This window comes from Limanda limanda, chromosome 4, assembly GCF_963576545.1.
Source record: "Limanda limanda chromosome 4, fLimLim1.1, whole genome shotgun sequence".
NCBI lineage: Eukaryota > Metazoa > Chordata > Actinopteri > Pleuronectiformes > Pleuronectidae > Limanda > Limanda limanda.
The window spans coordinates 1,751,914-1,774,147 of NC_083639.1; the positions used below are offsets into that span (position 1 = coordinate 1,751,914).

The window sequence follows — 22,234 nt, forward strand, 5'->3', positions numbered from 1 at the left end:
GGGCAGCCTCAAATCACAAATCACATATTTTACGTGGGATCAGAATTTCCCCCTGGATTGACCGAAGCAGATTAGATTTTAAAATCTGTCACGGTAGGAATTTTTTTTGTGTTAAGATAATAAATCAATACAGAGCAGTTGGTATTTCTAAATTATATCTACTGGCAAAATAGTTGTGATGTCACAGACATATTTTGGTCAGTTCCAGGTCTGTGATCAAAAAGGGAAAATAATCACAATCTTGATAGAGACAGTTTGAATGTTTGACCCATGTGGGAATTAAACCGTGGCTGCGGCACAAACACTGAGGAGAAACTTCCAGCTTCACTCTGAAACTATTCCTGGGAACTGAACTTTATTTCTACTCCTATAATAAAAACATCTGCTGCTGGAGGGGAACAGGAGATGTCTCCTCCATTGAACTGTGCTGACAAATCAAGAAGGGATCTTACCTTCGGGGATGCAGGGATCCAGACCAGCCTGAAGTTGTGTATTCCTCCCAATCCTGTTGTGTTGTGTTGTGTTGTGTGTGTCTCTCTGCGGGTTTATAACAAACCGCTGGACTCGTCTTGAGGCTGAAACAGGAGCGTGATCCAGGTATGAACTGTGCGAGACAGAAAACAAACATGTTGGCGCACTTCTCTGCTGCCAGGAGGAGTTTGTGTTGTTCTTGTTTGTGTGTGACTGTGTGTGTGTGTGTGTGTTATTTTAAGTCACAGTGTGTGTCAATGAGCGGACTACCGGTGTTAATGTGATTGAGCAGAGCCAGTCAAAGAAATATCTCGCTGCACATGAGGCCAACACAATACGACTTTCAATGTGCAGATGTTTCCTTCCCTCCCAGGCGCATGGAGCTCCGCGGAAAAATGTGAAAAATGACAATGATCTGAAAACTTCAGCGAGACGAGCGGCATGCGAGAGAGAGAGAGAGAGAGAAAAAAAAACTCTGCCCCAGCAGAAAACAGACGGACAGAGGGAGAGAGGGAGAGAGGGAGAAAAGGAGAGAAAAGAGGAGAAACTTACCTTTTCTCTTTTATTCTGCCAGGCCCGCTCCGAGCCGCCGCTGGATTTGGGGACTTTGCAGAAATTTGGCGCCTTGTTGTTTTGCCCCTAATATTTGTCAGAGCTTTGACAGTAGAGGTGGAATGTGAAGTATGACTCTGGTATGAAATCAACGCACCACACTGGAGGGACGGGGAGGGGGGGGCGGGGGGCGGAGGGCGGTGGGGAGGGAGGGGGGGAGGGAGGGGCCAGAGACATAGAAAGACGCTCGAGGAGGGGCCAGTGGTGCGCGTCAATCAACAGGACGGAGGGGCGGGGACTTCACAGCAGACCACGCCCACTGGCAGAACCCTTAAACTGGGACTGCAGCTTCCTGTCCCAAAAACAACTTTGATTATATACAGTCTGATTATAAACAGTTTGATTATATACAGTCTGATTATAAACAGTCTATAGTCTGATTATAGACAGTCTGATTATCAACAGTCTATAGTCTGGTTATATACAGTATATAGTCTGATTACAAACAATCTAAAGTCTGATTATAAACAATCTGATTATAAACACTCTTTGATATAAAGTCTGATTATATACAGTCTATAATCTAATCATATACAGTCTATAGTCTGATTATATACAGTCGATAATCTAATCATATACAGTCTATAGTCTGATGATATAGTCTATGACAAACACTCTATAGTCTGGTTATATACAGTCTGATTATATACAGTCTATATAGTCAGATCATATACAGTCTATAGTCTGATTATATACAGTCTGTAGTCTTATTAAAGTTTATGGCCTGATCATATACAGTCTGATGATATACAGTCTGCAGTCTATAGTTTGGTTATAGTCCAATGACCGATTATATACAGTCTATGGTCTGATCGTATACATACTATGGTCTGATCATATGCAGTCTATTATATGCAGTCTATAGCCTGATCACATGTGCATGTTTGATTGTAGTCTGGAGAAAACCTGCTGCAGCTCTGTGATAATGATACTTTACATGTTATCAGCTTCACTTTATTAAAAAAGTTTTCATGTGGTAAACAAAGAGAAGGATTTCAAGAGAATGCTTCATTTGAGAGAAATTATCCAAAATTCAGGTGTTTTGTTGTTGTTTTAAGAAATGTGCTTTAGTTATGTTCAAAAGGTTACATTTTAGTTATTCTGTTAACTTGATATATTATTTTTACATTGTATATACTGTTAACACTATAATAATATTGTGTTAATTGGATATTTTGTGTTTATATTGTATATATTTCTATTTCTATGTTTATTTATTTTTTTACTGACGTTTCTAATTTTTACCATCCTCTATGTCTTGGGAACAGCTCCTCCTGTTGGTCAAGAGCATGGTTGCAACTTTTCCACATCACATTTGTGCATCCAGCACTGGGACACAGAAGCAGAGCCACTACACAAACAGAACATGTGTGAAGGTGACTCTGATTGACACTGATTGTTTCCTGGATTTCAGAAAGACAACAGCAGCCTCAGCAGTTTATTGATCAGGAATCACATCAGAGAAGGAGACGGTGCAGGGGGAAGAGGAACTCACCTCTCAGCATCTGTCCAGAGGAGCTGCCGGCGTCAAGCTTTATTGAACCTGCGAGTTTGGACAACTGCCTGAGCAGGTTCAGGCAGAATTCACACCTCTCGCTGACTGTCGAGCCTCAAACAGGTTTGTCTTCCGAGCGAAGCCTCTCTCGACATGTAAGGAAACGACCAGAGAAAAGGCGTGGGTGTCTCCCAAACTCGCAACTGGCCAGGATCTGTCTGATTGTCTGCCAGCTGCATGTACCTAGATGATAATGTCAAAAACACAAACCTATAACAAATTATCAAACCCATGATGAGGGACTTTTACAATTTGGGGGGGACTAACTGACTGTCTGCAAAATACATTTTCTTTTTTTAAAGGTTTACTTTTTGGAAATTTGTTTTTATGTGATCTTGATATGTAATATAGTAAAAAGGACAATCAGGGGAATAGAGTGAGGGGGAGAGGGAAGTATAACGAATGTCCGCGACTGGAACAAAAGGGATGGAACGTTGTGGTAATGTGGCATCTGTCTTTACCACTTGAACATCAAAATCCATTCATTTCTAGTAAAATGTATCATTTTAAACCAAATAGGAACTAAACAGCTGCAAAGTAAGAAACAAGGAATGTTTGAATTTACACAACTAGAATGGCCCTCAGTAGAACGCACACCTCCACCAAGGCCAAACAGTCCATTATGTGATTGTTAAATTCTTAGAAATAGGTAAAAAATCAAGACCTGTTCAAAAATCTCTGAACATCTCTCTAGACTTAAAAAAAGTGAAAAAAGCTTTTATCTATATAAAAAATATATAATATATATTTCCAGGCACAGTCTTCGTGCCTCCATCAAGTTCAGTGGACATCCATGTGGTGGTTTTAATGTAATTCTGAAAACAAATGCACCAACAAACAAACTACAATGAACCTCAGCTATACAATATAAATTGTCCACACTCGTGGATATATCAGTCCCCAAATGTTCAAGATCCATGAATTATCTACTGGGAAATCGGTAAAAATGAAAAGAAAAAAATACAAAAAAACACCATTGCAAATTGTGCTAAAAACAGTGTAAAGAAATTCCTGGATTGAACCCCCGATCAGATCTTCACCAAAATGTAAAAGGTCTTTCACTGAACTGCACCATATCCTGCCACCAATGTTCCTCGTCATCCATCCAGTTGTTTTAGTGTAATCCTGCTGACAAACAAACAAACAAACAAACAAACAAACAAACAAACAAACAAACGGACAGTGGTGAAAAAATAACCTCCTTTGTGGAGGGAATAAATGCTGATGGTGTTTTGAGGGAAATTTAATTCACATGCTTTATTTAATCACATAAACACAATAATCCCAACAATGCAACAAAGGCAGTGTTAAGAAAAATAAAAATATAAAAATCTACATGAGCAGAACTAGATGCTCCTATTAAAACTATTCAACTTTTACATATATTACTGTAACAATTACTTATACCTTGAACTGATTAAGTCACTAAAATAGGGATGGTCTGTTGTGTGCGACCACTGTAAGTAAAAATAAAATTCTTCAAATCATAATGAGATTTGTGATTAAAGTTTTAGCAGTTTGTTCGCATTTAAAAGTCAAATTTGACAAATGAGTGTGACATTGATATTGTAAATAAATCCCTGTAAAATTCAAAACAGCACAAAAAAAACAAATCACAACACTTTTTAACATCATTTAATAGTTAGTAATCTTTGAAACACCTTCGCCATCAAGGTGCACTGGTAACCCCGTAAAAAAAATACTTTCCGGTCACAGAAGTCTTTTCAAATAGTGTAAAAACCTTGTGTGATTCGTTGAATTACTGGGACAAAAAAAAACAGGACTCTCCAGTGTCAAGATGGAACGATAAAACGAGGGCAGATTTTTTGTGTCTTGCTCCTGCCGGGACTCACACGCCCAGAAAAGGTGACGGCACGGCAGCAGCCACATTCAAGGAACCATTCTTCGTTATCAGTGCCCATCACAGGAAGTGTTGAAGGCAACGTCCACAGACATTGGGTTGGCCGGGTGTCAGCGTGGGTGTGTTGCACAGTGGTTTCAGTGTGCGTGTGTGTGTGTGTGTTAGTGTGTGTGTGTGTGAAACTGGGAGTTATTCACAGGCAAGTTTGCCGTCGAAGCTGGAGAGCGCAATGGCAAAGGCCTGCACCGCGCACAGCGGGTAGCTGAAGTCCAGTGTGAAAATGTCATCGGCTATCCGTCCAAACTGCATCACAATGTAGTCCACTGCAAAAGACAAGGATCAGTTTAGATAGACAGACACACACATGACCCCTGGATATATACTGTACATACGGCCTAATATACAGTATACTGTGTATAACATGGTAAGATGGAGGCGTTCACAACAACAGGAGAATGTCCGGAACCTTCAAGTGAAGGTTGTGTCTCGGTAGAGCAGCAGGGGGCCGGACAGAAGTATCAAATCTACCGCGGATATTCAAGTTATTGTTTTACGACACTACAGGACAGTTACACAAAGAAAACCTAAATGAATGACCGCCATGGACACAAGGGACGAGTAAGCTCCACTTTTACTGAGAGTTCTGATTATTTGTTTTTATCGACAAATGTGACACCAAGATCACTCTCCCATAGAGCATAGAATTAGCTCATCCATAACGTTTCTTATATAAATGAATCATATTCCTTGAGGCTGCATTAATATATTTTGAAAAAATTAAAGGAGACCTACTCAAGATATATATTGAAGTAATCTAAAAGGGCAGAGACTGTTACATACATTTCACAGTATTTAACTCACACTTGTGCTCAAAGTGAGAAATGTTGTTCAGGGCTCTCTATTTCCAACATCTCTCTCCATACTTCTCTCTACCTATTTCTCTTTCTCTCTGTATCGATCTCTCTCTCTCTCTCGATCTCTATCTATCTTTCTCTCTCTCTAGCCAACCATCCATCTTCCCATTTATCTATTCCTCCCTCCCTCCCTCCCTCCCTCCGTCCACTCACAGTCTTTGCTGTGGACGATCTGGAAGTTCTTGATGGAGGCCTGGGTGACGCGGCCGTTGAAGTTGAGCACGTGAGACGCCGTTTCTTCGTTCCACACTGGCGTCTTGTTGTGAAGCTCGATCAGATTTTCCATCCTTCTATTCTGGTGTCTTATCAACAGGCCGTCAAATTCCTGGGAAGAAAAACACAAAGTCACTTAACACCAAGAAAGAGCAACGCGATTTTTACACACTGGCCTTGTGTTGCTCCTCATAATGAACACACAGCATTCCATAAATCAAGCTGTGGGCAGTATGGATATCATCTGATGGTCTCTGCCTCACGCACACAAACCAACAAGTCACAGTTAGTAAGTGTGTGTCTGATAATCCCAACAACACACACTTTGTTTGCTGCAAGAGGTTTATTCCTTTCATTCTAAAGCACTTTGCTCTTTTCATCCTTCTCTTGGCTAATTACCTCTGATCACTCGTTTTTTATGTCAGAAGGATTACGCAAAAATCTACTGAGATGATGGGACAAGGATCCAGAGAAAGAGGCAGATCCAGGGAATTATTTATCACTGTCTTTAACTTTGTGAGAGTGAGTGTTAATAGACATTTTCATTAGTTTCCAAATTCATGGATCTTGATGAATAAAATCAGGCATATTTATGGAGCTGATCTCTAAGACATGCAATGAACTCTGGATATTCTCCGGAGGTTATATGAAGGGGCTGCAAATGTCAGGGTGAGTTGCTCTGGACTTTCTCTGGAGTTTAACAATAAACGTAGAAGATGCCAAAGAAGAATATTTCAACTTGACGCCATGTTTGGAGTTATGTTCTGTTTGTTTGTGTATGTATTAAGGACAAGTGTTTTCTCTGTTACACTTAACCAAACATACAGTTTACCAACCCTACTATTTTAACAGATTACAGTATGTGTCGCCCGTGTTATTCTAATCTGTTCTATTACATGACACATTCATTTAGTCTCTGTTCTAATCCAGACAATATCATTTCAAAGATACAAATACAACCATAGAGCTACAAAACAGAAGTGATCTTACATTTCTCGGTCGGAGCGGTACTCGCTCGTTGTCCTTGTTCATTCCTGGAACGATGATCGACATCCTTCTGGGTCCTTTCATACCTAAAACATTTGTTTCCTGACAACAGAAATAAGTAAAATTATACATATATCAATACATGTATGTGTGTGTGTGTATATATGCACATATATGTGTATATAATACACGTACAGTACAAAATCTAAGAGGGAGCCATTAGACGACTTACATAGATGATTCCTGCTAACTCCTGCCGTGCGTTGGACAAGTCTGGCAGAGCTCTCTCTGGATTCAGAGCGTTGTCGAACACTGTGAACTTAGTCCCCATTAAATTTGACCTGTGAAATGTAGAAAAGAAATCTCATAGCAATGAGATTACTAGAGCAGATAATACACTTTATCCAGGCAGCTTTTGAATGAGTGAATTTTTTTTTTTTTAAAGCACTGTGTACCTCAGTTTTCCAACAAAGTTCTCTCCACCTCTTGATAAGTCTGTGGTGTCGATGGAAATGAGGTAATTAGAAGTTGCACATTTCTTTCTTTTCCTGCCGGCCAACAGGAACGTCTGCAAAGAAACAGACAGAGAGACATTTCAGAATAATAAAACTGGAAAAGAAAACATTAAACAAATAGTGTGTCTATTTACACACGTCCCTAAAGCTGTCATAAATGAAATAATAATAGGACTACTGAAAGGAGTGCTCTCTGGGTGATATTTACATGAGACCTGCTCATTTGCATCGCTGGGAAACATGCAAACTGTCAAACTCTAACACAGATCACTTCCTTACCTTTTTTTCATTGTCCAGATGAAAGTAGTACAGGGGGTAGAGGCTCTTGTCCATCCCTCTCTGGTCTCGAGTCACTCGGCATTTGATGGTCACGCCCTGCGGAGCCGGCTGCATCACGAAATCCTCCAGGTTGTCGAACTCGATCTCAGGTGACGGAGATCTCTCCTGATCGAGAAACATAAATAGGTGAATGTGGATTCAAACCCCCTTATGTTTTTCCGCGTGGTCCATTCGATTTTAAATGATTTGACCGTCTGTAAATAAATGAATCTATTTTGTGGGAATTCACCTTTTTCTTCTTCCCTTTGCCCTTTTTCTTCTTGGATTTTTCCTCTTTTTCAGAGTCAGAATCCTCACTCGCATCTGCCTTGGCTGAAACACACAACAGACGTGTTGTTTACTTGTCGGCGACTCAAACAGAGGAGCAGAAGAATACGTTACTTCTTAACTTGCCTTTCTTCTTTGTCTTCTTGGTTTTGTCCTTGTCTTTGTCCTTGTCTTTGTCTCCTGATGTTTGAAACAGGGACGTAGACCCAGAACTGGATTTCTTCTTCGATTTGGTCGTCTTTGTCTCTTCTTCGCTGTCGTCGCTGTCCGATTTAGCAGCTGCTCGATGGGACGAGGCATAAAAGATTTTCCGTTTAAGTTAAACTTAGAGTCAACATTTTGTCATTTCAGCATCAGACCACATGTAAAGTCTCACATCCAGTAAAATGGGATTACTGAAACTTTTAGTATCACCTTTCTTCTTGCTTTTTGTTTCTTTCTCTCCATTTATCTGGAACATTGAAGCTGGCTCCTTCTTCTTCTCCTTCTCCTTCGACTTGGACTTCTTTTCTTTTCCATCGGAATCTTTGTCATCTGAAAAATGTGACAAAAAGCAAAATTTTGTAAAATATGTTATAAATTCTTTGATGCCAAAAAAACTGGAGAATCATGTGCGTGATTTTATGTTTTTTTTCGTTCAAAGGGAATCTCCCTCCTTCATGTACCCTACTGGACACTGAAAATATGTCTTAATTGTAGTAAGCAAGCTGAGGTTGACATTTGAAATGTTATTGTTTCTTGTAGCTCAGATTCTGAGCACTTGAGATGGTGAGAAGGTTTTTGGCTTCACCAGGACTTTCCTTTATTACGGCTGTTAGGTCAGGGTCATACTTTTTTAGTGTAAGTGATTAAGATCAAGAACTCCCCTCTTTTTACTCCTCTGTCCTCATACAATTGAATCGAGCTAAAACGTAGAGATCCTAAGTCTGAAGACGTCCTGGAGAAAAGAGGCCAAATTCCTCACTCAGATCTCGTGGCGCAAGTGCTGTGTCCTCAGACCCGGATTACACTCAGAATACTGTCAGCGCTCGCTCTTAAAACGTGTCCCAACACGTCCTCACACCTCGACTTGCTGACTGATTGCTGCTGCACGCCGTTTCTGTCGCCTGTGTAGTTCCAGCATCGATGAACGGTGGGGATTGAAAGCACATGGTCAAATATCTGCTGAGGTAAGCACTTCATCAGAAGAGGTCTAGTCCCTGGTGGATATTGATTTGACCAGTTAGGTTAAATGTCTCCTTCAAACCCTGTAACATCTGAGGTTTAATCGTTGTCTACATTTGACAGTGACAGTATTCAAACGATATACGACAGATGAATGATGATCTGGGTTGGTTACTTGGGGTCAACATGTTGTAAACACAACATGGACAAAAAGTATTTTTCCCCTTTTAAGTTTATATCTTGAATTGCTGCCAGTTCTTGTCATTAATTTCTGTTATTTCCACTCTAGTTCCAGCCCTGTTGTAGTGTAGTCACCAGCTCCAGAGGGAAACATCTGGTTCTTCAGCTGCCAAGTGTCCTGACATTTGGTCTGTTTTCTTCTTTTAAGGCTTTTTAGCTCAAAATAACTACTTGCTGGAAAGCGACAACAATAAAAGTGAAACCCAACACCAACGTTGCATTTGGAAAACACAACAATTAGCTGAAAGACTAAATAACGTTGGAAAATGTAGCCGATGCTCATTTTAACACAGACTCAATCATCATGTGATCCATCTTCAATATAAACATATTGATTATATCCGTTTTAGGAGCAAACTAAAGTGTCTTTTGGTTAATGAATATTATTTAATTAAAAAAAAAGGTGTTCATGGTTCTCATGGTTCTCACAACTCTGGTTCCCAAACCAAACACAATTGAAATTCCTTTTCCTAACATGGTTGTTTGTCTGTTCGTACTCAAACCTATTTACCCTGTTTTTCTTAATTGTTACCCTCACCAAGGATGTTATGTTTTCATGAGAATCTGTTAGTTGGCAGGATTATACAGAAACTACAGGACAGATTATCATAAAACCTGGTGGAAAGATGAAGAGGGAAGAGAGTTCAAGACAGCTGGACAACCAATGAAATGTTAACTGAACCAAGACTTTATATGCAAAATCTTACTGTGCAATTTACAATTCTATAAATTGCATCAGTATAGTACAGCAGACAGGTTCCAACAGTAGCTTTACAAATATACAGCTTAAATCAGGCTTCTGCTTGAACTCAATCTATTGTATTTCCATGGTTACTTTAAACAGAACAGCTGTCTTTCCTTCACATTACTCAAAGAGCTGGAGCCACAAACACAAGTTAGTGCAGGTATTTCTGAAAAGACTGAAGGCCGATCAAAGGAAGAGAGGAAGGTTAAGTTAAGCTCACAGACAGGAGCTCTGGAGATGATCCAACCAACGCTCTGGGCTACATTATACAATCACTTCAACTGGGAAGAGATAACTAGCTCAATTTCCAGTAAAAAAGGTCAATCTCTACTGATCCTTATCTCAAGATAGCAAAAACTTGTAAGTGCACACATTCTTGTGAAGAAGGTGTGTCGAAATATTGTTTTTAATCCCAAAGGAAGGATCTGAGAGCTCAGTGCTGAACACGCTTTGCCGAATAACTGAAATATCTGAAGTTTTATCACTTGTAGAACTGGTTTGGTGAATCTAACGATGAGTATGCTCACACGACTTGGGTTGGCATATGTTAATGCTGCTGATGGTAATTAGGCAAAATGTTTACCTTAGTTTTAGTCTAGTGTGTTAGCAAATATTATTATTATTAAAGTATTGCAAAACTTGGCCCAAGAAGGGTGTGAGATTAAAAAAGAGATCAACAAAGTAAAGACTATTCTGTCTGTGCCAAACATCTTTGGTGTTGATGTTTTGCTAAATGCCAACATTGGAACCGTGTTAGACTCACGACACTTCACCACAATAATGAAGCCAAAATATCCCATAAGTGTGCTCGTCAGGTGAAGTAGCGGTATCAAGGTCTCATAGCGTATATGCTCTTGACCTATTTTGTCTCAGCTGCCAATCATGAGGTTGCATCCGATTTTTAAAGCATATAATAAATAATTAAAACCAAGTTCAGCAGAAAACGAAAGCTTTAATATCAAATATGAAATGACAGATATCTTCTTTGATATCATCCTCTCTTACTTTTTTTTGTCCAAACTACCAAAGTGAAGGAGTTGGGGTTTATGACGTATACTTCAACCTCTAAGATGACTGGCACAAGATTGGTTTCATTTGTGTGTAGTTGTTATGTCGTCCCTCTTGTATACTGTCTGCACTGTACATGCAGCTATTGGGGCAAAGACACAACTGTCTTTCTACCAAAACTTCCACTCAACTGGTGAAAATCAACTCCAAGTGACTTCTACTGTTTAACTAATAACTTCTCCTGAATACGTTTCGGTTTTCAAAGGGCTAAAATATTTGCGTTCACGTTCCCACGTACTCAATGCACACACTGCACACACGCTCTTGCCCAGGGCTACGCCAGGGGCGCACGGTAACATCGCTTCTTCTTTGAAGATGACGTTGAATTATGACGAATTTGAACATGGGGGCTTACGGACACTTGGATTACACCACAGGAGCCATAAGGAATGTTTGAAGACGCCATTTACCTCAATTGTATTGGAACGCTGTTTAACCCTGAAACTCCAGAAGTGTTTTGTGGACTCAAAGACTTCAACCCACTCCTCCATCGACATAGTGGTGAGTACATAATTATGATAATTAAAAGTAAACTATCCCTTTAAGGCAATCTTTTTGTCAGTGTTGCCAACAGGTGAACAAACCAGTTCGCTAATCAGTGTTTCTTTATTATTATGTCTGCAGGATGAAGCATAAACTACTGAACAGATTTCCAGGAAATCTTGTAGAAGAGTGGGACCAGGGCCAAGAAAGAATCCAATTAATCCTGGCAAGGATTAAGATAAATGTTATGTTTACATTTTCCACATTAATCACTAAAGGGCAAGTTACTCACTTAAACGTTTTATTCTGTTGCCTCTGCGACCAGGTGAGTGTTTCCCGCTCTCTCACCATTACACAACAAATCACCTAATCCTCTGAACAACATCAGTCTGGTCTCATTACTGTTGTGTGGTAATACTTTGAGAAAAGTGTTTTGCTGCTTGTTGTCATACCTTTAGATTTAGCTTTCTTGTCTTTGGTAGAACTTGCTGTTGGAGAGCTGTCCTTTGTCGTCTTTTTCTTGGTTTTCTTCTTGGGGGTGTCCTCTCCGTCATTATCATCATCGTCGTCTGTGCCTGATCCTATGAAAGATGGCAAACTTTGTTAAATCAAAAATATTTCTGTTCTTTTCAGGGACAATTGCCTAAAAACTGTATATTTGTACCCATTTGATTTAGTTAAGGTCTTTTTATAACAGTTTCCATGGGAAAACAACTCACCTTTCTTCTTTTTTGGTACACTTTTAACTTTCTTTTTTGGTTCTTTCTCTTTCACTTTGTCCTTTTCTGAGTCGTCCTTGTCTTTTTCTGGTTTCTTTTTCTTCACCTTTTTTCCGTCTATAATGTTGATAAGGAAACATCAATGTAACCAACGTGGTTAGATTATAGAATATGTTAAATATCTAGTTTAAATATAACACGTAAAGCTCTCAAAATATCAGCCTTTATTCAGTGAATCTCACTTTGGACGGCTGGATTGTCCTCTTCTGAGGCATCCTCATTTTTCTTGGTCTTTGTTTTTTTGGGTTTGGCTTCGGTTCCGTTCGACTTGGCATCTGTTGGGACGTTGGCCTCTTCTCTTTTCTTTTTTGGCTTCTATGAAAGACTTGTGAAACAATGCAAGAGAAGAAAGAAAACCTGACCTTCAATTTGGGGAAAACATTTTTTTTTTGGAGGATGAACTAATTCTTAATTTATAATAAAAACTCACCATTACAAAGACAGATGTGAAGGGCGACGTGGGAGGGAAAGAAAAATGATAATGTTACCTTTGTAGAATTAAGTTATGTAAAGCCATTATGAAATAGCATCTCTTCATTCTATGTTCCATCATTCACATTAGTTTTTAAGATAAATACTCGTACTCCAATAACAAAAGCAAATATTAATATATTTAGCTTCTGGCAAGATTGAACTTTAAGCTATAAATGCCCGCTTGTATTTATTAAAAGCAAACTGACATGTTTAGTTACAGCCTGTCAGTGCAGTACCACGAAACGAGGTGATTACAGAGATAACTTTCTAGAACTGAATAATCTATTCATATTTCTGAGTTTTCATAATAGAAAAAAATAAATAAACAAGTTCTGTGACCATTTTATGTAACTTGCTCAGGCATCCTCCTGAGTACCACAAAATGCTTATATACAAACAACATGGTTGCAAATCGCAAACACAGACATGAGACTTCAAGTCAATGACTTTATGAGGGTTAAAAAAAAATTAACTAGACAAAAAGGAAAACTGCTGAGATGCCAGAGGAGAACATAATGCGACCCAGTAGTATTTTAATGTCAGTCTGTATGAAGTATGTCCATATAAACTGTATTTTTTCCAAATGTAATTATGACTCCAGTTTGCAGTTCTTTCTTCATGGCCTGTAACACTGTCTTCCATCAGACCTGTCTAGACACACACTTAAGATAAAGAGTAAAGGGGGTTCAGACCTGTGACCCTCCCACACTACATCTACCCACTGATGCACTGGTCCGTGTGACGATTTCAGTATACGATCATTTCTACTTGTATACAGTCATCTGTGATATAAGGAACAACATGTGCTTCTTGAGTTTGAGGAGTAAGCGGTGGAGTGTTACAGTCCCACGCTACAGAAGGAGGTCAGTGTGATGGCGGCCAGCAGAGACAGTAAAGGTAATCCTATTACATGTAGATCCTGCCACGATGGAGGTCTATTTGTGTCCACAGACAATCCACGAGTCAGAGTAATGTAATTTGGTATTTGTCAAACTGGAATCCGTTGAATAAAAGAAGAGAAGGCCATTATAATTAATTGGTTATCAGTTGCAATAATACTTCAACCTACGACAATGGCTAGCTTTTTTTGGTATTAAACTTTTTCGACAACAACATATTGAAAAAAGTACATACCACTACTGAACGTGGTCTCAGAATTTAGGTGTGTGCATGAGAATATATGACCTGAGAATATCTTTATAATTTGCTTTGTAAAATACTGGAGGAGCTGACATCATTCTGGTTAATTGTTGCTACAAGGAGGATTTAGAGTTAATGAATCATCTTCAACATGGCATAAAAAGAACAAAAATGTTATTGTTTCTTCTGCATTTGGTGATGTCAGATTGCATGACCCCCAGAAAGGCAAATTGCTCTAATATATGATAATACACAATAAAAGAGGAAAAAAGCCTTAAAGGCCTTTAAAAAACAAACATTATAAAATGGTTATGCTGTTGCAGGTCACCACAGCAGCCCTTTCAGTTTGTGTGGCTGGATTACTTCAATCTCTCATGCGTGCTTTTTGCAGATGCGTTGCTCAGCAGATGAGCTCCATAAGTTTATACATCATCAACTGAGATGTAAGTCGATAGAGGAGGAGAAGGAGAAGCTACAGTGGTGCTGCCTCCAGAGACGATTCCCTGTTGAATGTCTGGAGAATGTCTCAGGTGGATAACCGGTCTTACTCCAATGGAAAACCTCCCATGCTGGCATTTGTAACAGTTACCTCACATGTGGGTCAGAGATTATTATCCACGTAATCGTTTTTAATAATGTCTTAGATTTAACTTTTAATGACCAAAGGATTCTATAACACAATCACAAATTAAGAGATACAAAGAAATAGATTGATAATGAGCATGGGATGAATGCACTGCACCTGATTGGATATATCCGCATATGTTGAATATTGTTGTTTGAAAAATGCAAAGGGAGAATTGTCTTTTAGTCTTCCTTAAGGTCTCACTCTCAAATCATAATTAAATGCTATAACCAGGCATCTAAATGAACAGTGAGATGCGTGAAAACTCAATAAAAACATCCACAAGGCGACTGTTTTACCTTCTCTGCAGACATGGTGTGGCTTTGGACTTCAGCTCTACCACTTCTCCTTTTTCACAGGTTAGATAATAAAAAAAATACCGGCTCCTCACTGGAGATAAAGAAAGAGTGAGAGAGCCCCGTGGTCACTGCGTCTCCATCAGCAGAAAGTTGTTAATAGGATTTATGTGTAAAGCCATCTGCTCTGTGGAAACACGTCAACGGGAGAAACCAACAAAGGCTCAGGAGGAGGGAGGAGAAGACTTGTTTATCACTATGTGTTGTCCTCACACCTAGAACTCAATGTTCTTGAGCTACAACAAAGCTGTCACCCAACGAGATGTGAGTCCATATTCACTTCCTTCACACATAACAAGCATCTGTGCTCCTCATTTCCACTGAGGGAGAGAGATTTTGTGTTTCACTTTACCTGAACATGCTGCTGCTTCTGCAGGGATGAATCAGAATCTTCATCTTCCTGAATCCTGGGGCTAAATAAATTAGAAACATGTGATTACCCAAATGATGATAATGATAACAACAACAACAACAACAAGGAATTTTGGATGTATGCCTAATGCTCTCTGCCACATCAAGAGAGAGACATTTATAAAGCTGAATGTTTATAACATGATCCATGTTGGTGAGAGAGAGATAAATTAATTTAGTTTGACAAACAGTTACACAAGGATATGGAATTAAATATTTTAAAAATATGCTTAATAAAATGTGATTATCCATATAGCCATCGTGCGCTAATTTTTGACAACCAGCCGCCATGACTGTGTGAAAAGCTTCTGATCTTCCCCTTCCCACAGGCAGAGAGCTCTGTGGAGCCATTTCTACATTAATAGGTCACACAGGGTATGGGAATCAGGCCCGAGCAGTTCTGCCTGACAGCTGCAAACAAAGCTTTCCCTCGCTACTTATTGGTTTAGCATCACTTGGTTAGTTCTGAGGAAAGTGGGTGTGGAAGCAGGAATAACCATTCAGAAAACCACAGGGCCTCAGGTGGGGCTGAGGGAAGGAACAGGGAGGGTTGATCACACTAACAGAAACAAATGCTCGCATGACAGATGTGTGTGATGCTGTTTGCTGCTGCTGACGTACCTGTCCCGTGCCCAGGCCTCTCTGACCATATGCTTGTGGAGGGGCATGGCTGATGGAAAAAGGTCACATCCCCATATTGTCTCGTCCAGCAGCAGTGGGATTGACTCCATCCAGCTTGTGAATGCCCATAAGTCTCCATCCTGCAGCCCGCAGACACAGTCACATGACATGACTTCTAAGAGGATTTTTAACAAAACAGGTCCCCCCCCCATCGACTCCCACACAACCAGGAAGCCCTGACCCTTCAAATAGGATTACTCTAATTAGCCACTCACCATCTGTGAGCATTTCTAGGGATTTAATGGAGAGAGTTTTCCTCAAAAAAAAAAAAAAAAAGATCAGGTTAAAATATAGTCACAACCATATTATATATATATATATATATATATATAACTGTCATTGCTGTGTCCTTCATCTCTGTCAGACTTTTTCTTTTGTGCAAATACTGTAATGATTGATACATTAATGTTAGAAACTGTCTTTTCTCATGATTATTGTAATTGTGTTACTTTATTGAAGTGCTCTGATACAAGCTGCATCTATGTCACTTCTGTCCGTCCTGGGAGAGGAATCCCTCACATGCGACTCTCTCCAAAGTTTCTACGTTGTTGTTTTCACTGCTTAAAGGTTATTTTTTATAGTTTTCCTTACTCTTGCTGAGGATTAAGAACGGAGGATGTCCCACCTTGTTAAGCTCTATGAGGCTGATTATGATTTGTGAAAAAGGGTACAAATTAAATTTGATGATTGATCGATTTGATCAATACTTTACAGGAAAGTAAAATAACTTCAGGCCAAACAAATACCATTAAAAAAAACACAATATAAAACGAACAAGAGACTAAAATTGGAGCAGGTGGTTCATGACAAAAACATCTTGCAATTGACAAGCTGAAGGAAAACAAAGGTGCAATGGTAGAAATGTGAAAAAGGAGGGTTATGATGTCTTAAACATATAGTTTCAATATGGAAAAACTCATTGGCCTGTGTTTGACCTGTGAAGCAGGACGATGCTGAAAACATGTGAACTTCCCTTTAAATCAGCAGTCATAGGTGCCAATATGGTGAGATAAGAGTGTGATTTCTTCAGTCAACCACTAGATGCTGGTGTTCCCCAAGAGACAAAACGCACGATGCAGGACAGCAGCTGTGAGGCACCAGGGGGCACATGGAAGTACTGAACGGTAATTTCATTTTACGCTCAGATGAAAAATGACTGACCAGGCCTCAGTAGCAGCGTTGGAAATGTATAATTATCCATGGGAATAGTGGTTTTCTATGGGAGTCCTGCGCCGGCTCAAGGAGTCTCAGTGCAGAGGGGAGGAGACTGATCACAGCTGAGGTGAACACTAACACATGTTGCAGGAAATAAAGAAGAAGTAAAGCAGTCTGGTAGTTTTAAAAGGCCAGGCCCTTTGTCTCCCTGCATCGCTGTGCTGCTCACGCTGTCCAGTCTGCTGACTGATGAAAAGGGTCTAGACTAATGGCTTTGCTGGCATTTCTGCAAACGCTGGACAGTGACATGGCCGTTGGCAGGCGGCCTAAGGAAGGCCAGCGACCTCGAGGGAGCAGCAGTGAAGCCATCAAGATCTTAAAGAGACAGACACCGCAGAGCCTTTCTCACCACACACTGCGTTTTCCAAATCATTTTCATGTCAGTTGTGTTTTATTACTGCAAGCAAGAAAGTAAACAGAGCCGAGGCAGCGAGAGGCGGCGCAAGAGAATGCCCCGTAGCAGAGAGGCTGTAAAACCAGCTCTTACTATACCCACAACTGTAACAACAAGCCGGAAAGGAAATGAAAACACGTTAATCAAAGTTGTGGCCAAACTGGGACCATTCAAAGCAGTTGTGCAAACATGAAGCCAAAAAGAATTATGTTAAATACATAAAAGGTACAGCTTCCAGTGGCAGTGACCGGTGTTTGGGGAGGGGCTCCGATGATGATATTTTTGTTCCCCCGTGGGTTTAGTGCTGAAACAGCACGTCGGTGAGGACGTGAACTCAGTGGCACTGTACAGGCCGGTGAATCATCAACTCAGAGAGGGCCCATATCTCAGGAAGGACAAACAATGAAGAAGAAACAGGAAAATCTGGGTTAAATGAGTCTATTCCCAAAGGAGGAACTGTAACAGGAATGCGGAGGGTTAAAAAAAAAGAGAAAAGACAATGGCAGGAGGTCTCGTCCATTTATTACAAATGGAAAGATGCTATTCATGGAGCAGAGGGTTGTGGGGTTTTAGATAGAAAGAACCTCACAGTCTCAACACTGAGTCAAAAAAAGTCACACTGCCCCGTATGTCAATTTTAGAACTAGTTTATAAAAAGAACAAATAAATGACTGTCAATCCAGAGAGGAACTTTGGTCATATAGGGATCAAGCTCATGATCAAACAGAATTAAATCCACATCCATGAAGAACGGAAAGATCGGGCTTTCCCCCTCCAGAGCTGTGGAGTTGAATCCTGATTCAAATCGGAGTTTCTCAGAACTCTGAACCCGAGGAATGAATGTGTGAATGAAAGCTATATTTCCCCTCTGGGAATATGCATTGCACAAAGAGTATTACAAAATATATTTATCATAAATGTCCGACAATGACATCATATAGAAAATAAGCATGTAAAAAGCTTAATTTAAGGGGATTAATAATGGACCATTATTGAAAGTTCAACAAAGGTTTAAAATGCTATGTAGTTGAATCGGATGAATGATGTGATGCCTCTTTTAATCTTCAGCTCAAAGATAAGATCACACTTTCAGACCACAGAGGATCATTGGCTCTGTAGTAATCTTGTGAGTAAATTGATGGTGTGCTGGTCTGTCATATAAGTAAAAGTTTAATTATTCACATAGTCACATAGTAACAGAAAGCTGATCAGTCCACCTTAAAACGTCTACGTTTCCTTAAAGCTAGGGTGGGTAATCTTGGAAAAGCTAGCAAGAGCAGGCTAGAGGTACAAATAAAGTTACTTGTATGCTTTCAACTGTTGTGTTGTTTATAATCACAGGTAACAGAGTATCTTTTATAAAATTCATGATCAGTTTAAAACAATGAAAGATAATTGTTCTCCATACATGTGATATTAACACATGTTCTGTTGCCTGTCGGGAAAGAAACTGTGCATCCATCTTCTGAAGATATGATTTAAACCCAGATGCTTTTCTCAATAGATCTGCCTGGACATTATTAAAGGCAGATGATAAATCAGCAGACAGTGGGGGTTGAGATGGTTTAGCAGAGTCATCATGTGCAAGAAGCATTGGAAGCTATTTGCAAACTGTGATGTTTGTCCAGAGCTCGTCTATCGTGAGTTGAAGCCAACCATTGTTTTGACTCCCGACCACGCCTCCCTATCGTTGTCCTCAAGTAGCTCCCTCCCTGCTCGGTGTCTGAATTAGTTCTCCTGTGCATCTGTCAGCTGACATTTAATGCAAGTTCCAAGAAGCTATTTATATCAGCAGTTACTCATTTAGTTCAGTATTTGCATATGTATTTAATTGTTTGGTTGGGATCACATGACATATGAGGATGTTAATATAACATGTGAACATAGTGTGCTTGACTATATCTGGCCTTTGAAACCTATCCCAGTCTGTACACCAAAATAAATACTAGATAATACACTCATCATTACACACCTTCAGTTTTAAATTGTCAGCAGGATGGTGGTGAAAACACAGGAACATTATCATATCCACATATCTGCTTTTGATCAAACCTAGCCCAGTTTTTATTATTGACAATTCAAAAATGTACTAATTAGCTAAAGCTAATGCTAATAATGCAAATAATGGTATGAACACATCTTAAAACAATTATTACATTATACATAAACTTTAACATGCTAGTATAGCAATGTTAGTGTTATGATGTGGCAGCACTTATATTGGTGGCCTAACTGAAATGTGTTACTGTTTAAGTTTTAAAGTCTGTGTAAAACAGTTAGTGAAATAACCCTTCAACAACCAGTTACTACATTTCAAAGGTTCACCATTGAAACACAACAAGTTATTTTTATCTAGTTGAACTCGTAACTGTTCCGGGTGTTTGGCCCTAACGTCATTGATAGAAGTAATACTCCCTTGTATTATGGCAGAGTTGATGAAGTGAGCTGGACTCAGATAGATGGTGAGTGTGTCAATTAATTACTAATTCTTTAATTTGTAACATTTGTACTAAAATTGACACTCGGCCCTTTTGAGTTGTTGAGCCTCCCAACTAATGTAGCTAGCAGGGAAGTTTACTACTAGTTTCAGGGCCTGGACTGAAAGTCGTGCCTCAACTATCAAACTTTCAGTTTATAGCTATAACATCTCACCCACATAAAAAAAAAACCTTTAATACTTTTTAATAACTTTTAAGGCCTTTGCTGAGGGAAATGAATTCAATACAATACAATGCTTTAGCTCGATGTATCTTATGACAACTTAATTTTCTCCTCCGGACTCAGGATCTCAGATACCAGGTGTCTGTTCCTTTCAACACAAAGTTATCTCTGTATTTGTAGCGATAACACGAGACAGTTTGGTGGGTTTGTTAGTTCGGTGAGAAGATAAGAGACAATGCTGAAACAAAAGTTACCCGTGGAGGCTTGAGCAGCGACGTGCCAAATCTAATAAGGAGCAAATTGAAAACGCTCCTTCGCTCACAAGCCTCTCTGGTATCTCTTGTTGATAAATTCCTCCCAGCTGATAACCGGGAGTCATATTATGACTACACAGCCCATTGTGCATTACTTGGCCTCAGTGACCCATAGAAGAGAAAAAGTGGGAGATAAGCTATTTGAAATACACAATGCTATACATGATGTACAGTCAGTAGGTGAGGACATTGATGCTTTATTATGAGGAGACTCCAAAATGGACATTGCAAATTGGATCGGGGTGATCTTAGACTGTAGGGGCTGTTACTCCAGATATTTCTGTAACTTTTCCTCCCACCTCCTTAACAAAAACTAAATATTTCAACGAGTAGACGTCTTAATGAAGTTTGCAATGTGCTACATACACAAAACTGGAAAAAAGCAATATCTCAGGATGAGGAAGAGATGCCGAGACACGAAGAAGAAGCTGAAGACGACGTCGACTTGGAAGGACCTTAAGATTCAAGAGCTTTTAAAGAAAAGAGTCAGCACCAGTGTTGATGTTCTTTAAACAAAAACCCATGATACCAGCAGCCATATTTATACATTATCTCCTGCCTCCTATGTTCCACCCTTGCCTGAATGTTCGAGGTATTTTCCTGTTGTGTCAAACCCACAAATACTCCTGCTGCTTTCTTGATATGCAAAAGTTTTCCGGATATTTTTCATAGCGACTGCGGGAGCTTTAGAGTTTGAGGAACAAGCTTGTGTATATATTATATTCAGTGTTATCTGCATATCGCTGCTTACTGTAAATCCCAAACACAACTGTGCTTTTTAAACCTCTGAGAAGAAGCAGTTATTTCTCCTTCACTTTTACAGCTCACAGTCGGTTGTGTGATCTTTGACACGTTTCCCATTGCGGCGGTAGCTGTGTGAGGGGTCAGTGTATTTCTGGAGCCCAGACAACAGTTCCGATAAATCCAGTCAGGAAAGGTGAACATTTTCAGATAATTCTTGACTTGATTCCAGTGTGTGTGTGGTGAAATATTGAAAAACGAGTCCTGTCAATATTGAATACGTTCGGCACAGCAGATTAGGAAAAACAGAAGTGGGAAAGAGAACTGTGAGAACAAGAGCTTTCCCTTGGAAAGTGACAATAGTGTTAATAAAGGTTAAATTGCTATGTGTTGTTGAAGCCACTCTATCATTGAGTGCATTGTCATTTAATGTTCTTCTGTGTAGAAGATTCATTGAAAAACAAGATTAAATAAACTTTCAAATGTCAAGAATGAACTAATGTGGAACGTTAGCCGAGAATCCCCGAGCAACTCCGAGCAGAAATAAAGGCAAAGCTGCCGGGAACCTTATGTGAATTGTAACACAAGCAGCGCTGAGCCTCGTGAGAGTTTGACACACATCTGAAATGGAGGACAGAGGATCCAGGAAGCAGCGCTGCAGCTTGCATTTCCTATTCTCTTGGCGTCTGTGACAGAGAGCTGCTAGCCCGGGGCGATCCAGACGACCGCGGATCTCTAACACAAGAGCAGATGTCTTCATGACTGAGCTGGCACAAGCTGGCATTGCCTGGGAGCTGAGAGTTAAAAAGTCCTGAGAGCGGTCACTGCCCCGACTCCCCCAAGAGAGAGAGAGAGACAGAAAGAGAGGAGGGGGGGAGAGTGAATGGGTGAGAGTGCAAAGAGCCAGCACTCCCCATTGCAGACTTGTCCCCTCGGTTTTTCTGAGACAGGCAGTGCTGTTGAACCGGTGCCAGGGGAGGCTGGCCCAAGCCCCTTGCAGCTGAAACTT

At 40.0% G+C, this 22,234-nt stretch overlaps 1 protein-coding gene across 1 annotated transcript in view; it reads right to left on the bottom strand.

Annotated features, from left to right (window-relative positions):
• Positions 1-4,205: 4,205 nt before the first annotated feature.
• Positions 4,206-22,234, bottom strand: part of LOC133000461 (tubby-related protein 1-like) — a 31,291-nt gene continuing 13,262 nt past the window's right edge. The window contains exons 2-15 of the mRNA XM_061070408.1: positions 15,841-15,980; positions 15,161-15,221; positions 12,396-12,528; positions 12,154-12,270; positions 11,887-12,015; positions 8,149-8,268; positions 7,861-8,013; positions 7,697-7,779; positions 7,408-7,572; positions 7,069-7,181; positions 6,846-6,954; positions 6,617-6,715; positions 5,567-5,738; positions 4,206-4,822 (exon numbers count right to left, since the gene is read on the bottom strand). Of these exons, the coding sequence (XP_060926391.1) occupies positions 4,689-4,822; positions 5,567-5,738; positions 6,617-6,715; positions 6,846-6,954; positions 7,069-7,181; positions 7,408-7,572; positions 7,697-7,779; positions 7,861-8,013; positions 8,149-8,268; positions 11,887-12,015; positions 12,154-12,270; positions 12,396-12,528; positions 15,161-15,221; positions 15,841-15,950 (1,698 nt within the window). The 5' untranslated portion in view covers positions 15,951-15,980 and the 3' untranslated portion in view covers positions 4,206-4,688. The remainder of the gene's footprint in view (positions 4,823-5,566; positions 5,739-6,616; positions 6,716-6,845; positions 6,955-7,068; positions 7,182-7,407; positions 7,573-7,696; positions 7,780-7,860; positions 8,014-8,148; positions 8,269-11,886; positions 12,016-12,153; positions 12,271-12,395; positions 12,529-15,160; positions 15,222-15,840; positions 15,981-22,234) is intronic.